General features: G+C 41.7%; 1 protein-coding gene across 1 annotated transcript in view; it reads left to right on the forward strand.

The window, feature by feature from the left end:
* Nucleotides 1-2,359, forward strand: part of Galphai (G protein alpha i subunit) — an 84,769-nt gene extending 82,410 nt beyond the window's left edge. Inside the window, exon 6 of the mRNA XM_065230552.1 lies at nucleotides 829-2,359. Within this exon, the coding sequence (XP_065086624.1) occupies nucleotides 829-1,019 (191 nt within the window). The 3' untranslated portion in view covers nucleotides 1,020-2,359. The remainder of the gene's footprint in view (nucleotides 1-828) is intronic.
* The last annotated feature ends 17,031 nt before the right edge of the window (nucleotides 2,360-19,390 follow it).

The raw sequence follows: 19,390 nt of genomic DNA on the forward strand, positions 1-19,390 counted from the left end.
ATGATGATTGAAACGGAAGGAAAGAGAGACTGAAGATCATAAACAAAGTAAATGTATTGTGAAAAGAAAAACGATTTTCCAAATTGAAAAATTGTGAAATTTAATGAAAATTAAGGTTTATTCCTGGTTGAATTTATAAAACTATTGTATCGAAAAGGTAACTGCTGAAATGTAAAATGAAGTGTATCTATTTAATTTAATAATTGTTGGAAACAGATTCGTACGTGGGAAGTAATGAGAGAAAGCTAACAGATAGGATCCGTTAAAATACCAAAATGTGAGTTTTGCTATCAATACCAAACTAAAGCTAACACAAATAATAAAATTCCAGCTTTGAAGCTGCTAGCACTATACCGAAATACTTCCCTCAACACCTAGCATCACTGGGCTGAACAAATCCCAGTATATGTTAGGGAAAACAGATATAACAGTTTGAATTTGTTGCAATATCTCATTCTCTTTTACGCTACCCTTCCGGAATGTGATGAGGGTATCATAAAAGTGTAAAAGGGGCGCAACACTGAGAGTTCGCCACCTAATCAAAAATCCTGAGTACGGTTCGGCCAATGTAAACAGGAATTCAAATGGGACTCTCCGGATTTTAACGACCTGTCCACATAAGCTCTGTAAACAGTTCGCGAAACTTCAATGAGTTGTTAACTGAACTTCTACGACAGGTCTAGAAGACTAAATAGCTATACGTATAGCAAAAATTGAATTTCGTCTCCGAGAGTTCTCTGGAAAGTATACGGAAATCGCAACGCATTTCTTCACGCAGATGTTATTTACAGTAAACTAATATAGTCGACACTCCTCTTTTATTTGCAGGCTCCAACACGTACGAGGAAGCATCCAGCTACATCCGGATGAAGTTCGAAAACCTGAACAAACGGAAAGAGCAGAAGGAAATCTACACCCACCTGACGTGCGCCACCGACACCAGCAACATTCAGTTTGTGTTCGACGCCGTATCGGACGTGATTATCAAGAACAACCTCAAGGACTGCGGGCTGTTCTAACTTTACAGAAAGGGGAGTGGCCAGGAAAATGCGCACAAAAAAGCAGATGGAAACACTTCGCTCTACTCTGTACACTTTATCTCTTTCTCCGTCTTTCCCTAAACCATCATTGAGCAATCGTCTTAGCTAAATAGGGAACGGGTAGAAGGCACAAAGCAGGCGTGTTGATTCTGATTCATTTTCTGCGAACAAAGCAAGTTGTTTCTGTTACTATGGAGCTTACTTTCGGTCGTTATGCGCCGAAGATGATTGCGGAAGAAAATTTACACTGAGAGTGGAATAAGTTAGTTACATTGGCCTTAGAGCGACAAGATCGGACGCGCCCATTCGCGATCGTGAAGAGGAACACGCTTATGTTTATAAATAATTTCTACTTATGGATCTTAATTTAAATAACGGAACGACTAATTTAAAAGATTAACGTGGAACAGTTTAGGGGAATCCATGAGAAGCTGAACGAAGAAGAAAAAGGATAAATGTTTGTAAATCAAGAATCGCTACGGACAAGAAATACAGTAAATATATTTTTATATTGTATAGGGAAAATATATGGAATTCGCTGTACGTTGTTCAATTAAAAGAAGAAGAAAATATTAAATAGTGTCCACCTTGTTACTGAAAAAAAAACAAGCAAACACGTGCATGTAATTGTTATACTACATCAGAAAGATGAATGATTTTCCTCCAATCGAAGCAAAACAGCGCAAACAAACTAAGTGAGAATAAGAACATATTTATACCTTACTGTTAGGTGTTATCTAAGAAACCATGATAAGCAAGAGACGAATTTAAGAATGTATGAAAACAGGGCTCTCGCCATATATGACCTTCACTTCCGATTGCCCGCTTCAGTTAGCAAACACGAAACCTAAATATCATGCGCTTTCGCGCAATGATACAAACAAATCATATCCACTGTGTAGCTATTTATTATTTTAGCTTTTAGAAAATGCTTTCACCCCTCCTCGGTTACGATTACGTTCGCAGTGTATGCAGACATTCTAGCTTCAGATGAAATATCTCATTCCAGTAGAAGCATTTCATTTTAAAGTATCGTGCTATGACTGTATTTACACCCGTTTTCGATAAAAAATTTAATCTACTGTAAACCTTAGGTTGAATCAAACATTTCTTCAAAGACGAAATTATCGCAAATTTACAGGTTGATAATCCTCTCTCTAAGACTGAAACTCTTTCTCACCCTAGAAGAAACCCGTTTCGTTGTACTTTATACACCAAACTCGATAGATTATTGGCAGAACTGCTGAAAGGCCCATTTGGTGATAGTTACATTAGAACACGCAAAAAAAAACAACGACAACATTTTGATAAAGGCAAAATATTGTGTTAGATTATATTTTTCGCCCAGGAAAATTCGAAGCAAAATTAAATTTGAGAAAAAGAGCCAAACTATAAAGAATCCTTGACAAAGCTTATAATAGCCCTAAAGCTGTCCAATCAAAACTGTAGACTAAATCCAATGTCAAATTTATAATGTTAATAAATACCTAAATAACGTATATGCAACTCCTAGTTACTGTGAGAGACAAAAAAAAACACACCGCAGCATGCAACTATCCACTAAAATGATAAATTATTTTGTACTACCTGTACGTACCTACGTATACAGATTTATTTTTTTATGACACTACAAAGATCACTCTCTCCTCTCTTTACGAAAGTATACATTTAATGCACAAGAATCGAACAAAGAAAAAAAAGCGCAAAATCCACCTGATTATAAATCAACTATCTCCAGGGTAACTATTAACTAGCACAAACTAAACTCAATTGATCGTAAACGTTTTAAAAAAAAAAATACATGTGGTAATTAAACTCCTCACTGACAAAGAAAAAACCAAGCTTAAACAAACAGAACAACTACTGTGTGTATTGTGTAGATGTCCTTCGCTTATATACGTACCTATAAAGAGAGCAGCAGATTATAGAGAGCAAAAAGAAAAGAAACAAAAACAGGAAAACATCAAAACAAAGCGAAACTCACATATTTTGGAAGCAGTTTTATTTTACCCCCAAATATTTTTCTTCTTCCTTATTATCTGAAATAAAGGCAGGAAATCATGTTTTGATAAGAATATATATCTATATATATATTTGAAAAATAAATCGTTGTATTTTTTATTAAACTAGGAAATGATCGAAAAATCCAAATTGTTCAATTTACAAACAGTAAAATCAACCGGTCAGCACTCGTGTTTATTTCAGTTACCATGGGACGTATTTTGTGGTAAGCCCAATGGGTAGGTCACTCAGCACAGTGTGCCAAAAACACAGTACGGCCAACCGGTGGAAACTAACGATTTTAAATTGGCTCACTACTTGACTAGCCTATTAGTCCCAAGCAAACGATTAACGTACCCCATTCTAGTTGAAATTCTAGTACTACGTAATGTTTATTTTGATTCACCATGAAAGTTTGACAGATAAAATTAGGGGTTATTATTTTTCCTATGTTTCGAGGGGTGAATCGATTAGCTTGGGACCGAAGAGAGTACCAGAGCTGAGCCAAAAAGTTGAGCACGTTATTTCGGGACCTTCTAGTCTTAGAGTTACCTCTATGGTACGGCACACCATGGCTCACTCGTTTGGCACCCATGGTACATATTTTTTGTGATCTCTAAAGTAACTGGCATCACTGCATTATACTGTGCATGCGCAGTGACGATGTGTCAAAATGTGAATGTTGACACAAACAATTTTCGGTATTCGTAACAAATAATTTCCAACTCACCCTTACCATAGAGGTAACTCTAAGACCAGAAGGTTCCGAAGAAACGTGCTAAACTTTTTGGCCAGCTCTAGTACTCTCTTCGGTCTCAAGCTAATCGATGCACCCCTCGAAACATCGGAAAATCCACGAACCCCTCATTTTATCTGTCAACCTTTCATAGCGAATCAAAACAAACATAGTGTAGTACTAGAATTTCGATTAGAATGGGGTACGTTAATCGATTTGCTTGGGACCAATAGGCTAGTCAAGTAGTGAGCCAATTTTAAATCGTTAGTTTCCATCGGTTGCCCTTACTGCTATGATCCGTAACCGGAGCAACGGAAGATACCAACATCACGACGATGGCCAGGTAGAATAAAATATGAATCTTTGAAAGCCAACGCAGGAGTGCAGAAACTGCCACGGAATTGGGAAGTTTCCCAACTAACATTTTCAGCTTTGTAAGCCAACTTTTCCAGCGTTGTGCTGTAAAGTAGCTGAAAAGAAGCTGCAGATACAGCTACAAGCAAAAGCTAGCAAAATAGTTTTGGACAGCGTTTACTCAACTTTCTCGCAACCATTTTTCAATTTGTCAGTCGCACTGAATAACATCAGCCAATAAACGCTAATGTCACTTCTATACACACACTAATCAACTTTCAACTTGTAGCTGCAAAACAAAGCGAACAAAGTGAATATATTACTCATTTGATGGCTTCTAAACAACCAACCACTCTTGCTGAATAACATAAACATCAAAAGTGCTTTTTCAACAACTAAACAACCTGTACTCAGCTTATAAACTGTGTTAGAGCAACTTCGGAAGCATTTTCACAGTCAACTAGGTTTATTTTTAGACGTGTGCAGTTTTACAGCTTTTATAACTAGTCGACAAAAGTGATTCGTGTGCACTATTATAAAGCCTCTACTCAGCGATTTTGTTGTAGAAGGGAATGTTGTGTGTTGGGCGCCGCACGCTTTGAGTTGGAGAAGGCTTTCTTTTAGTTCAGATCGGTAACCGAACCATTGAGGGCTTCGAAAAGTAACCTCCTGTTCGGACCGAAAGACTGTCAGAGTCAGCTCTCAGTCAAAGATTGTCTTTATTCAAAAGAATTATTCATTTATATATGTTTTTACATTTTGGTCTTAACCTATGCTTTGTATATGAGTGAGCGAGACATCTGGAGTGACTATCGGCAAAAAGGTTCTTGACTGCTGTGTCAGAATTTTGGTGGACTATGGATCTATTGAGTTGTGCAATTTGACGCCACCCGTTGGAATGCCCATCGGTACGGCCACACGCGGGGCGAAAAGAGGAGAAGGAAAATAGCGCTTATCGGTGTGTGGTATTGCTGTGTCACATATGGTTGCAATTGAATAATTTCCTAATTTCGGTTACAATGCATTTTTGAGGCGGATGGCCTTTACGACTGGTTGTTGATGTTTGGTGTGGATTGATATGGATCGACAGTGGTTCTCAAATTAAATATTACTACAGTTGATTTGTTTACATAAGTTCAATGTGTTGGCGTAGCACAGTTGGTAGTGTCAAGGTTTGCCAATGAGGTCGTCTTGAGTTCGATTCCAGGCTCCGGTGCAGGGTAAATAATTTGGTGATGATTTGTAACTAATTTCGATTAATTTGATTCACAGCAAAATAAACTCAATAAATTCCTTCATAAAAAAGCGTAAACAGTATTTAACCCGCCTTCAAGAGAAAGCTGTGTAGTGATTATTGGATAACCGGGAAAAGGTTGAATAAGCGCCTTTCAAGTTCACACACAACTAAACAGCAGGATAACAGCTGTATAGAAACGTTAATGGATATGCAATAAGAGCTTCTCCCGACCGTTCCAACAGCCATAAGTAGCTGACTAAGTTCGCCAGATTTGCTTGTATAGAGGTTGAGTAAAGGTTTCCTCATATCGTATAACGTTTGAATACAGCTTGAGGCTGTATAAATGAAATGAGTAAAGCGTTTACATTGTGAAAATTGTTAGTTGGGTTATGCACTTCTGTATTGACTTCCAGATGTTTCACGGATTTTGAAGCAAAACAGAACCACCAACCGGCCAAATCACCAGGAAGCATTTAACGCTCAACCTGGACTAGTTCAGATCAGCCCAGTGGCAGGCGCGTAGGCAACATGTTATACAGTGACAGTTTTACACTTTGAAAATAAATTATAGTTTTTCTCGATTGATCGACGCATCCCGAAATTACGGATCATGGAACTTGAGAAAAGAAAATTAATTGTGCACAAACATCAAGTTCTTCGTGGTCTGCCACAAAAATAGTAAAAGTGTTAAAATTCCCAAAGTCAACGGTGAGTCTTGTAATCAAACGTTACAAGGATACTCTGAGTGTGGATCGAGCACAGCACATCTATCATAAAAGTGGCACTAGGGACAAAGAGCTGAGGAGAAAGGTGTTGAGGTACGTGAAAAACAACCCAGGTGTCTCCATACGTGATTTGTCAAAGAAATACGATTCCAACTTTTCCACTTTGCGTGGAAGTCTTTTTGTGCCAGTAAACATCCGAATCGCTCACTGAAACAAAATTTAGTGACCAAAAAGCGAGCACGATTACTAGACGAACGAGTTTTGACGAAATTTGATGGCTGTATTTTAATGGATGACGAAACATATGTCAAAATGGATTATAAACAAATCCCCGGACGAAAGTTTTACCTGTCGACTGGTCGTGGGGATGTCCCTTACAGGTATAAAATTGTTTTTGCTGATAAGTTTGCTCAGAAACTAATGATTTGGCAAGAGATCTGCAGTTTTGGCTTTAAAACCAAGGTTTTCATCACATCTCACACAATGACGTCGAAGGTTTACATTAAAGAGTGTCTGAAAAAGCGGATTTTACCCTTCATTCGGCAACACAAGACCAACGTTATGTTTTGGCCGAATCTAGCCAGCTGCCACTGTTCTAAGGAGGTACTAGAATGGTATGCTGCAAACAATGTTAATTTCGTCGCCAAAGAGATTAATCCTCCGAAATGCCCTGAGTTCAGACCGATCGAAAAATATTGGGCAATTGTCAAGCGAAAACTTCGAGAATGCGGTAAAGAAGTGACAAATGCACAACAAATGCGTTTAAAGTGGAATAAGTTCGCCGGTACAGTGTCACCAGCGACTGTGCAGCTCATGATGGCATCGATCACAAGTAAAGCATAGTATACAGATCGAAGCAAAACGAAATTTGAAGCACGTGAAAAATCATGAAATTTCGCTAGCGAAAAAGGTTGTGAAAAAATGTTTGTGGAACATTTTCCAGTTTCCTTTTTTCGCAGTTTACAGTTCATGTGAAACGAAATCGATCAGTTTACACCTCCGGTGAAGTGAAAATCTGACAAATACGCTCTCCCGAAACGTCAACTTTTCGCTTAGCTGCTGCTCTTTTCGCGAGCGCTACATGCGCGAAAAAAATAAACGTAAGCGAAAAAGATGCGATCCACAACATTAGATTTCGCTGGATCGTATCTGTTTACAGTTCAAAGCGAAGTGAAAAAAATTCCAATTGCGTTTTTCACGCTGGTGAAAAATTTGGCTTTTTTTATAAGATTTTCGCTTCGCTTCGATCTCTATACAGGCCTTAAAGTGCGACAGTTCGTTCGAAACGGTGAAATGTAATAACTTGTTATATATCGTTTGAAAGCTGAATAAATACCCTTTTGTTTGACGTTTTGATCAACCGTGTAAGTTATTTAATTCTTGAGTTATGATCACTTGAATGCGTCCAAATTTACTTTGAATCGGGCTTTATTTGAAAAGTTTACATCTGTCAAATTTAAATGAAAATTCACCATTGGAACATAACCTTAGTAATCTTGTTTTTATCATCAATTTATTTGTAAAGGCTTAAATGCGGTAGCTTTGCGGAGCCAAATTAATTTAAATGTAATTTTTTATAATTTGTTTTACAACTAAAGTTAGTAGAATGGGGGCCGAATACTCGCGGTTTACTCGAGATTAATAAATACGTTTATTTAGAGGATTGGAAGGGGCAAAGGGAAAGGGACATTGGTAAATCTTCTTTCTGCTTCATTCGACGGATGAGTGTCTAAGATGGTCTGCTTTCTCATTGCCCGGGATAGAGCAATGAGAAGGGACCCATACTAAATATGTGAGCTGTTTGATAAAGCACTCAGTGACGATCGTATTTCGTTCAGGAAATACGTCGAGTGCTTCATCGGCCTCATAGAACGCATAGCCTCCAGAGAACTTAGACTATCCGAAAAAATGAAATAGTGATCAGGGGGACGTGAGGAGATCTGCTCTAACGCATAAAATATAGCTGCTTGTTCTGCAACGTATACCGAACATGGTTTTTCAAGCTGATATGAGGCACTATGGAGATCATTGTATACACCAAAACCAGTGGACGTATTTATTGAGGACCCATCAGTGAAAAATCTCTTCTCGGCATTGACGTGGCGGTATTTCTTCGCGAAGATGGATGGTACAATCAGGGGCGATGGGGCTCTGGTATTCCTTGAATTTCCTCCCTCATTGAGAAATCGAATCTTACGGAATAACAACTAAAATCGTGGGATACTTCATTGGTATTGAACGGGGAGGGGCTAATTTCCAGAGTCATGTATTCGTAGTACAAGCTCGTGAATCGTGTTTGCGGATTTCGCTCAAGCAGCTTCTCAAAATTCTCGATCACCAACGGGTTCATGACTTCACAGCGGATAAGGAACCGAAACGACAATTCCGCGAACCGATCTGGTAAGGGAAGTACGCCCGCAAGTACTTCCAGACTCATTGTATGCGTCGAATGCATACAACCTAGTGCGATTCGTATACAACGATATTGAATCCGTTGCAGCTTCAAGATGTAGGTGTTCGCCGCCGATTGGAAGCAAAAGCTACCATACTCCAAAACCGATAGAATGGTGGTTTTGTAAAGTCTTATCAGATCTTCCGGATGGGCTCCCCACGAAGTGCCCGTAATACAACGAAGAAAATTGATTCTTTGTTGGCACCTCTGACTCAGATACGCAACGTGTTTTCCCCAAGTGCATTTGGAATCGAACCAGACACCTAAATACTTGAAATACATGCTGTGAGTGATTGCTTTACCCATAAGTTGAAGCTGCAACTGTGATGGATAAAGCTTCCTAGAAAAAACAACCATCTCAGTTTTCTCCGGAGAGAATTCGATACCCAGATTCATTGCCCATGTAGACAAATTGTCCAAGGTATCTTGCAATGGTCCTTTTGGTGGTTTTGGCCCAACAACGGAGATCACGCCGTCATCTGCAAGCTGCCATAGCGTGCAATTTTCGGCAAGACAATCGTCAATGTCTTTAACATAGAAGTTGTACAGAAGGGGACTCAGACATGAGCCCTGAGGGAGGCCCATGTAGCTAACTCGTGAAATTGCCGAGTTGCCATGAGAGGAGCTCATTTGTTTCTCGGACAATAAATTGTACAAGAAATTTTTGATAATTGGTGAAAGCCCACTGGTATGGAGTTTGTCCGAAAGGATGTCGATGTAAATCGAATCAAAAGCCCCTTTAATGTCCAAGAAAACTGAACCCATCTGTTGTTTTTCAGCGTAGGCTAATTGGATTTCAGTTGAAAGCAACGCAAGGCAGTCATTCGTTCCTTTTCCCCTTCGAAATCCAAATTACGTATCTGAGAGTAAGCTATTCGCCTCGACCCACTTTTCCAAACGAAAAATAATCATTTTCTCCAACAATTTCCGAATGCACGACAGCATCGCGATGGGACGGTACGAGTTATGATCCGACGCGGGTTTACCGGGTTTCTGAATGGCTATAACTCTCACTTGTCTCCAATCGTCCGGAACAACGTTGTGCTCCAGGAATTGATTGAACAAGTTCAACAAGCGCCTCTTAGTGACGTCTGGGAGGTTCTTGAGCAAGTTGAACTTGATTCGATCCATTCCTGGAGTCGATTTGTTGCATGAAAGAAGAGCAATTGAGAATTCAAGCATCGAGAACGGGGAGTCCATGTTATTCTTTTCCACCGACGTATCGCGAGTGTTGTTTCGAACCGGAACCGAATCAGGGCAAACTTTGCGCGCAAAATCAAAAATCCATCTGTTATTTAGAGTACTCCTTGTCCTCATTGACCGACGATGGCGCGTTACGCATTCTCCTGCCGACATTCCAGAGCGTTTTCATGGAAGTTTCTCGCGTTAACCCTTCGACGAACCGACGCCAGTAGCCGCGTTTTTTTGGCCTTGATCAAGCTCTTAAATTTTTCTTCCAGTGCCGTGTACCGCTCAATGTATTCGTAGGAACCGTGCTTACGAAGTTGTTTAAACGCAGCTGACTTCTCATTATTTGCGTTGGTGCATTCCTTGTCCCACCACACAGTGGGAGGACGTTTACGAATGGAAGCACCAGGAACTGGCTTCGTTTGAGCTTGAAGCGCGCAATCCACTATGAGCCGCGATAGGAAGGAGTACTCATCCAACGGAGAGAGAACGTCGACCGATTCCTTAGTAATCTTGAAAAACGTTCAAAACCTATGTTTTGTTTTCAGTTTGATCGAACGCGATTTGTTTTGCAGCTCCAAATGGTGCAGGAACCCAAAAGTAAGTAAAGCGGGTCAAAGTAGTTTTCATTTACTAGTGTGGAATTCGTATGGCATTTTCCATTAGCTTTCTACCCAAAAGTAAGTTAGTTGTATCCAAATGTAGGTAAATATGATTATGCTCAACGTTGGGCTCCCACACTTTACTACCCCTGTGGGGTGGTTTTGCTCCTCCGTTTTTGACAATATGGATGGAGAAATTGAGACAAACTAGTCTAAAGTAGGTAAAAGTCAACTGGCTGTTGGGAACTTTTTCTTACCGTGTACGAATGAATTTTTTTACGTTTAATCGACTTTCTCTGTCTGATGCTATTTTCTGATTCTCCCTTTTTTGATTTCGTGTTCCGTTCGTCCTACTCGCACTTACTTGTTATTGTTAATATTCGCTTATTTTTGAGGGCTAAGAATTACTCATATCATTGAACTCGATGGCTGTAGGACTGATCTCTTTCTGTTTACCTTGTGTACCTAATAGAATGTCGGACACCTAGGCAATCGTATGAGGAAAGTACACCAGTATTGGGCATAGGTTCCTATTTTCGCCACATCTCAGAAAACCGATTAAATTACAATATTCGTGCATTTTGTGGTCAAAATGTTTTTGTACACCCATGAATGTGATTTGTACCAACAAACTGAACGCAACTGAACATCTCAAAATTGTAAACAACGTGAAATATCGTCTAAAGGTGGCCAAAATAGTAACAGGGCCAATACTGGTGCGTTTACCCAATTTAAAAAAAAATCGGTTCGAAAGTCCGAAATTTGCGCATCAAAGCAAAGCCAAAACTGGTCATGAGACACTTAGTTTTAAGATCCGCAATTACAAAAATGATGATGCTAAAAAAAATGTCATGCAAAAATCGACATCTGTGATTCAATCGTTACTTTGATTCTTCAATTGCGCATGGTTTGTTTTCATTAATCTCCACTCACAAATGTTTCAAGTTTCGGAAAAACCTTCTTAAGGCGGCCTACCGATAATTACCGATAAAAGTTTTGAGAACCTACCGATAATGAAAAAAATAATCTGGCCACCCTGGATTCATCCTCTTGCGACTTTGCATCGCGTCAGCAGTGATCACTGCGTTTGAGTCCTTTTTCGGTCGTTGGTTGTTGAGTAGGCAACACGTGTGTGATTGCTGCACCGTGCTGGGTGATTCTCACCCGGAGCAACAAGTCAGTTCCCACACAACGTAACACTTCTACGGATTGATATCGTGCGGTTACCAGAGGATGATTTTGAGAAAATTGAACTGTAACGAATTGATTTCCTGCGTCATCCATTCCGCCTCCAGTAGTTCCTGGATGGTGATCCGAGTTTTAGGATTCTTGTCAACGAAGAACAACAACACGTACAGTGTCACACAGAGAGCCCACATTTCCAGTACAGGGCAGGAGTAGCGGTTGCCTACCAACACTTCCAGACTGCAGTACTCGGTCGTGCCGTAGAAGGTAGAAAAAAGTAACCCTTCCTGTACGAACGTTGCCGATCCGAAGTCATTCAGCTTGATACGGAAATGGTGATCGATGATAACGTCCTCATCTTTGATGTCTCGGTGCAGAATGTTCAATGAGTGCATTCCCAATGTTCCTCACCAGCGTGTAATGTTTGCTGTACTCTCCGTGGATCAAATCTTCATCGCACTGCGACATACGGGAGACGAAACTGGGCCGACCAGAGTGCTGCGCAGCAGCAGTATTCTTGATGGGCTGGCCATTCTGTTGATCTGGCATTGGCGTGGCCATTGTCTTCGACAGCTCGTACGGTTTGATATACAAAAAAAAAACATTTGAATTGTCAAAATACCGGGTTGCCAAACATACAATTATACCCAAAAAAATCATTCCGAAGACATGGCACTCTTGGTACAGCGCGGCACACTTGAGGCATACTGAGAAAAATGTTGGCGCAAAATAAGTGTGTAGAGTGGGACCCGGTTCCTTTCAAATGGTCTCATTATTTATGAACGGCCCTTATATTTGAAATGACGTTTCACATGCATCTAGTGATGTCCGATTTTTACTCGAATAATCGATTACAGTACTTGTTCGCTAACTGGCCGTTCGTTAACTGGGCTGTAGTCCAGTTAAAAAGTAGTTTATTCGTCAAAAATAGACATCACCTTTAGTTTGACGTTTCGTTGTCAATATTGGTGAGGGAAATTCGAATGGAATATTAAGTGTTGATATAAATAAATTAGAAATTATTTTCATTTCACACTGATATTAGGACTTGAAAGCGTTTTTAGCGAAGCCTGTCTAAACTCGTGAAATCAAGGGTTAATTAACTCTGCACACTGTGCCAAAACACAGCACACTATTCGGCGCAATAGGGCACACTTTGACTAGTAGCACACAAACGATATAATATAAAATGACATCACTGTTGAGTGTTGACGTTTTGCCAATCATTGACTACTCGTTTGAATACTTTATTTATTCAAAAGTGAAGCTAGTGAGAGAATTTAATGTCATATATAAAACTAGTAAAACAACGATTCAATCAAGAATTTAAGAACAATAAACCGGTTTCGAGGATCGCTCAAAAAAAATTTGAGAGTATTCTCTAAACCGTGAATATCTTTAAATCCAGCAAAACTCAGTCCGTCTCATCCGATTCACAGCAAAAATCCCAGTGGCTCGTGATTTCATCCAGAACAGCTTCTATTCGGGATTGACTTCGATCTAGTTCATGGCCATGGACCATGGCCGGTCGAGAGGATCTTGTCGATACGGCAGTCAAGACGGCTGAAACTGGTTACCTCCAGCGACCGACGGTTGGTCAAAAGCTACCTATGGTGCAAACTAGTTGGATCCCGTGAGTGTCACTTCACGGTGAAGTGACAACTTATCACTCACGGTGTAGTGATTCCCATTTGATTTACACGGAAATCACTTCACCGTGAGTGACAAGTGGTCACTTCACGTCGTTTATAACGTCCGTTTATACATGTTCGCAGTCATTGGTATTCAATTGATATTGGCTACGATGGGATAGTCACAGGACTTTATAGGGATGTCCATATAATTTTGTGTGAAGTTCCAGTACTGCTGGGGGAAGTCAATAGGTATTAACCTCACATATTCCATCAGACCTGGATTGGAGTACGATTACCTTAGTGCAATAGTATAGGATTCATAGGAACGGATCATTGCAGTTAAAAATGCAATTACATTCTATTCCACGAGTCCGACATCCGGTAATTTTGCTGCTGCATCTCTGTCATCATCCTTCTGTAGAACTAGCTCGTATCAAGGGACCCCAGAACGATGGGTGGTCTACCGATCGGTCAACTGTAAGGCCTTGCTCATTACTGAAAATTTGATTTGAGGCTTTATTAAAAACTGGCCCTAGGATGTTGCTCCTAGGGATTGAATTCTTGCCCGTTCAAATTCTGAGTTACTTTAGTCGGGAATAATTGGACGGAGAGCAGGTGGTAATTTCAGCCATTATCAACCGGGTTACGCCTTCGTTTCTGTACATCTGCAAGGAATCAGCAGCAGTGAACGGGTTGAACACCGTACAGGCAACCGGTGGAAACCAACGATTTTAAATTGGCTCACTACTTGACTAGCCTATTGGTCCCAAGCGAATCGATTAACGTACCCCATTCTTGTCGAAAATCTACTACTCCACTATGTTTGTTTAGATTCGCTATGAAAGTTTGACAGATAAAATGAGGGGTTCGTGGATTTTCCAATGTTTCGAGGGGTGCATCGATTAGCTTGGTACCGAAGATAGTACCAGAGCTGAGCCAAAAAGTTGAGCACGTTTCTTCGGGACCTGCTGGGCTTAGAATTACCTCTATGGTACAGATTTGATGGCTTCCACTTCCTCTTCCACCTCCCGATCCGCAAAGGCACTAATGAGAATGAAGGGAAGCCGTATGCTTGCCTTGATCCATCAGATAAATTGAGAATGTAAACACAATAAAAAAAAAGTTTCTCGGGGTTGCCAAACTCATGGAATATTGACATATTGATAGGCACACTTTGATTGAAACCACGTTCGGCATAGCGCTTGGCACAGCTTTCGGCACAGCTCAATCATTCGGAACGGAAATTGAAATTGAATGCTGTGAATATAACAACAAAACACTGCTTCAATTCAATGCGCATTTTTATTGCAGGATCGACAACGCAGAGAACCCATACTGTTGGAGACGGTGTGCGTGCTGGCGGAAATGTGCGATCATTTGGCTATTCCATGAATGTTCCGGCCATTGAGAAGCTGAAGGGACGGCAGAATTACACATCGTGGGCGTTTCTCATGAAAATGACGCTGATTAGAGAAGGCACCTGGAAAGCGGTCAAACCTGCGGAGGGACAGGAAGCTGATCCGGAGCTGAGCGATCGAGCGTTGGCCACAATTTGCCTGAGTGTCGAGAGGAAAATTTTTAGTATCGTGCAAAAGGCTACTACAGCATCGGATGCGTGGAGCAAGCTGCAGAAATCGTTTCAAGACAACTTGCTGATCCGAAGATTCGGTTTGCTGGACAAGCTGACCGGAGTGAAATTGGGAAATTGTAGCTGTGTTGAGGACTACGTTGACGAGCTTGTGAGGCTTTGAGGTGAACGACCAATGGTTGGCGTAACTATTGCTAAAAGGACTACCGAAATACTACAACCCAGTGATCATGGCTTTGCAATCATCGGGAATCGAGTTGACGGCGGTACTCGTTAAGGCAAAGGTACTTCAAGATGTGCAGTGGCCGCCAGACCAGCATTCTATTCGAAGCAGAAGTCGCGGCGTCCGAAGAGTGGAGCAGATAAGAAGGAAGGTACGTGCTTCAATTGTAAGCACCAGAAACAAAGTTTATCAAGAGGGAAGGCTCTGTGCGCTACGCTGGCGGTTGGAGAAGAAGAAGACTGGTACTTTGACTCCGGAGCCACTCCGCATATGACGAGGACGATGAAGAATTTTGTGAAGCAGGAAACTTTTGTACACTCTATCGAAACGGCAAACAACCAAAGCGTGAAATCAACATCGAAAGGTCTGGTGAAGCTGGAGTTGCAAGAAGATTTAATCGAAGTTCAGGATGTATTGCAAGTTCCGGATTTGGCAACCAACCTTTTATCGGTGAACCGAATATGTGAGGCTGAGTGTAATTTTTACGGCTGAAACTTGCGAGGTTCGTGACGAGGATGGTGATGTTATCGCTTCTGGAATGGAGACTGGAGGCTTATACCGACTGAACACGAAGAGACCGGAATCCTCTTACTTGATAACTGAGTCCTATATCTGGCACAAGAGACTTGGGCATTTGAATCAAGGCAGTTTGCGGAAACTTGTCGCGATGGTTGATGGCATGGATTTGAAGAATGAACTGAAAGTGGACTACGTGGCAAAGGGTTAGCATGCTCGAGACTCTTTTCATTCTAGTTCATCCCGAGCAGAAGGTCTGCTAGACCTTGTACACTCCGATGTGTGTGGTCCAATCGAAGAAGCCTCGTTTAGAGGGAACCGTTTCTTCGTTACCTTCGTCGTTGATGCGAGTCGAAAGGTTTTCGTTTACTTCCTGGAATCAAAGAGCCAAGTAAAGGATGTTTTCGAAAGGTTCAAGGCCATGAAGGAACGGCAAACTGGACGAAAGTTAAACATATAGCGTTCTGACAACGGTCTGGAGTATATGGTGATGAAGAAAATATTGGAGCGAGACGGCATTATTCATCAGACGTCCTGCCCCTATACTCCGGAGCAGAATGGTATCGCTGAGCGCATGAACCATACGCTCGTGGAGAAGGCGCGGAGTATGATCAATGATGCGGGACTGTCGAAGAAGTTCTGGGCGGAAGCAATCTCAACCGCCGCGTATTTGGTCAACAGAAGTCCATCACAAGCGCTGCAGATGATGACACCAGAAGAAGCGTGGTCCCTAAGGAAGCCGATTCTTAAACCATGTGAAGATATTCGGTTCCAAGGCGATGGTCCATGTGCCGAAATCGAAGAGGAAGAAGTTTGATTCAAAATTCGTGGAAGGCATTTTTGTCGGGTATGCGGAGAATTCGAAAGGATACCGGATTTATCTTTTGGAGAACGATGACGTAGTAACCAGTCAACATGTGATCATCATCAACGAAGGTCGAGCAGTGATGTCAACCGAGAAGCAGAAACCGGTGGAGTTCATGGAAATTGTCACCTGGATTGATGAAGTTTTCGATGTACCGGAGCAACCAAACGTCGAGAATACTATCCCAGAGGAGCAAGATACGGAAGGACCGTCTGAGCCTGATAATCTGATGGAAGGTCCGTCTAACGCTTGTACGGTTTCTGAGATTGAGCATACTGATTCGTTGAAAGGTCCGTCTAACGCCGCCTGCATCAGCGCTCCTACCGCAACAAGATAGACCAGCTGGTAATGAGCAGCATGTGTTAAGGCGCAGCGGTCGGGAGCGCCAAACCCCAGGCAAGTATTTGGATTTTGTATGTTTTAGTCCATTGTCTGGCCGCGTTATTTCCCCCACAGTGTGCGGACGAGCATATTATTGTTGACAATCCCACGAGCTACCAAGAGGCGATGAAGCGTCCAAAACGTGAGCACTGGATTGCGGCCATGAAGGAGGAAATTCAAGCGCTTGAACAGAACGAGACGTGGACGTTGGCTGACTTACCGGCCGATCGGAAGTGTATTCGCAACAAGTGGGTGTTTAAAACGAAGCGTGGACCGGATGGAGCAATTGAGCGAAACAAGGCACGTTTGGTGGTCAAAGGATGTTCTCAGCGACCGGGAATCGACTACGACGAGGTTTATTCACCGGTGGTCCGTTACTCCACCATTCGATATTTGCTGGCATTATCTGTGAAACACGACCTGGAGGTGGAGCAGATGGACGCAGTTACTGCATTCCTGCAGGGGAAGCTCAAGGACGAAATCATATATATATGGATCAACCTGAAGGCTTCGTGATCAAAAGCGGCAAGGTATGTCTGTTGCGGAAAGCACTCTACGGCTTGAAGCAATCCAGCAGGGTCTGGAACAGCCAGCTCGACGAGGCGTTAAAAGATTTCGGACTTACACGCTCGGATGTCGATACTTGCTTGTATTTCAAGATAGAAGGAGGAAAGATGCTTTTTTGTGACCATCTATGTTGATGGCTTCCTCATCTTCAGCAACGACCCTCAGATGAAAGTCAAGCTGAAGAAATGTTTGAATACCCGTTTTAACATGAAGGACATTGGTCAAGCGAAATTCTGCTTTAGACTGAGAATATCCAGGGATAGGCGAAATGGTAAGCTTTGGCTTGACCAGCAGCATTATATGGAGAGTATTCTCTAACGGTTCAACATGGCGAACTGTTGTCCAGTTTCGCCTCCAGCTGAACCTAGCTTGAAGCTCCACAGTAAGATGTCACCAAGCACACCAGACGGAATTCAGGCGATGAAAAATGTTCCGTTCAAGGAGGTAGTTGGCTGTTTGACGTACTTGGCGCAAGCGACGAGGCCTGATATAAGTTATGCTGTCAATCAGGTCAGCCAATTTTGCAGTAATCCTGGGCAATGCCATTGGACTGCTGTAAAACGGATCATGAGGTACCTAAAGGGCACAGCTGGACACCGGCTTCAGTATTGCAGAGAGGAAGTTTCCCAATTGGTCGGCTATACAGATGCGGATTGGGGAGGAGATCTCGACACGCGAAAGTCGAGGAGTGGATAGGTGTTCACGTTCATGGGCGGAGCAGGTTTGTGGAACGTGAAACGACAGCCGACAGTTGCACTCTCAAATAGCGAATTCGTGCGAAACCGAACTTTTTGTCAGTGCGAACCTCAACCTGAGCTAGGTTTTAAAAACAAAAGAGCAAACTGACGTTTGTCAGAAAACATGCAGACCCAATCTTGATACCCGATCCAGGTTGGAACTGAATAATAAACGAATTCGCTAAAAGTGTGAAGCCGAATATTTGGCGCTTTCAAGGACCGTGCAGGTGGCAGTATTTTCAATCGCAAATTTTCGGGCAGCAAGTCATTTCAATTCGATGTGACAATCAATCCGCTATCTGCGTGGCGCGGAACCAAGGATATAACCCCCGGCCAAACATTTGGACATCAAGCACCAGTTTGTGAAGGACACTTTGGATCGTGGAGTCATCGACCTTGCGTACGTTAGCACGAAGGAGCAACTCGCCGATGGTCTTACGAAGGCTTTATCGAACATCAAACTGGAAGCTTTCAGAACATTAATAGGACTCGCAACATAGGAAGGAGTGTTGTGATCTCAATCTAAGTAATCCGCGAGTTCGTAGTAACCACTGTTAGTTTGTTAGTCAAATAAAACTTTCATTCATTTCCAAGCATTCCTCAAGATCAGACGTCTTTTATTTCACTGCATTTACAAGTGAATTACTATTACATGACACCAACAAAGTTGACATCAGATCTCTGGGACGATTTGGAGAATCAAAGATATGTTTTTAACACAGGTATATATCTTCTTTTTTACTAGTTCGTTTATTTACTAGGCTCAGTCCTGTGTGACACTTTACGGAGCCAAAAAGCAGTAATGTTTGAATTTACATTTTAAACAGCAGTAGTTCTAGGTTAGTCTTGGGTACCAATTACTCGTGGCGGGCTCGAGGTTAATGGGTAACAATTTTGATTGGAAAGAGCTAGGTAGGAAACAGGTTTCTGAAGTCTCTTTGAGTATTGTATATAGATTGCTTCTGTTGAGTTTCTCTGTTTGTGATACACGGGGACGAAGAACAATTGTCACAAAGTTCAAAATCAAACATTTTGGGCCATAAAATGTACTTACTGTGTTCCACTTATCTAACTAACGAAAAACCTTCTTTTGAATACGAGGATATTTTTAATCATTTGAGGTGGTGAAATTCAGAGTACTTTGGTTTGCAATCCATGTTGCACAAGAAAAATTTATGGCAGCCCTATCCCTTCACTAATTAGGCTATTATTTACCGCGGATAGAGATAATCTGTATATAATGAATTCAGATTGCAGAAACCCCAATCGAGTAGCCAATTGACGATAACAGGCATTACCTCGCCAGCAATGCCCGTGGACGCAGGACCTAAGAAGTAGCATCGAGTGTTCAACGACTTC

The sequence above is a fragment of the Ochlerotatus camptorhynchus genome, unplaced genomic scaffold, assembly GCF_037179485.1.
Source record: "Ochlerotatus camptorhynchus isolate MF236.1 unplaced genomic scaffold, CSIRO-AGI_Acam_v1.1 ptg000330l, whole genome shotgun sequence".
Classification (NCBI taxonomy): domain Eukaryota; kingdom Metazoa; phylum Arthropoda; class Insecta; order Diptera; family Culicidae; genus Ochlerotatus; species Ochlerotatus camptorhynchus.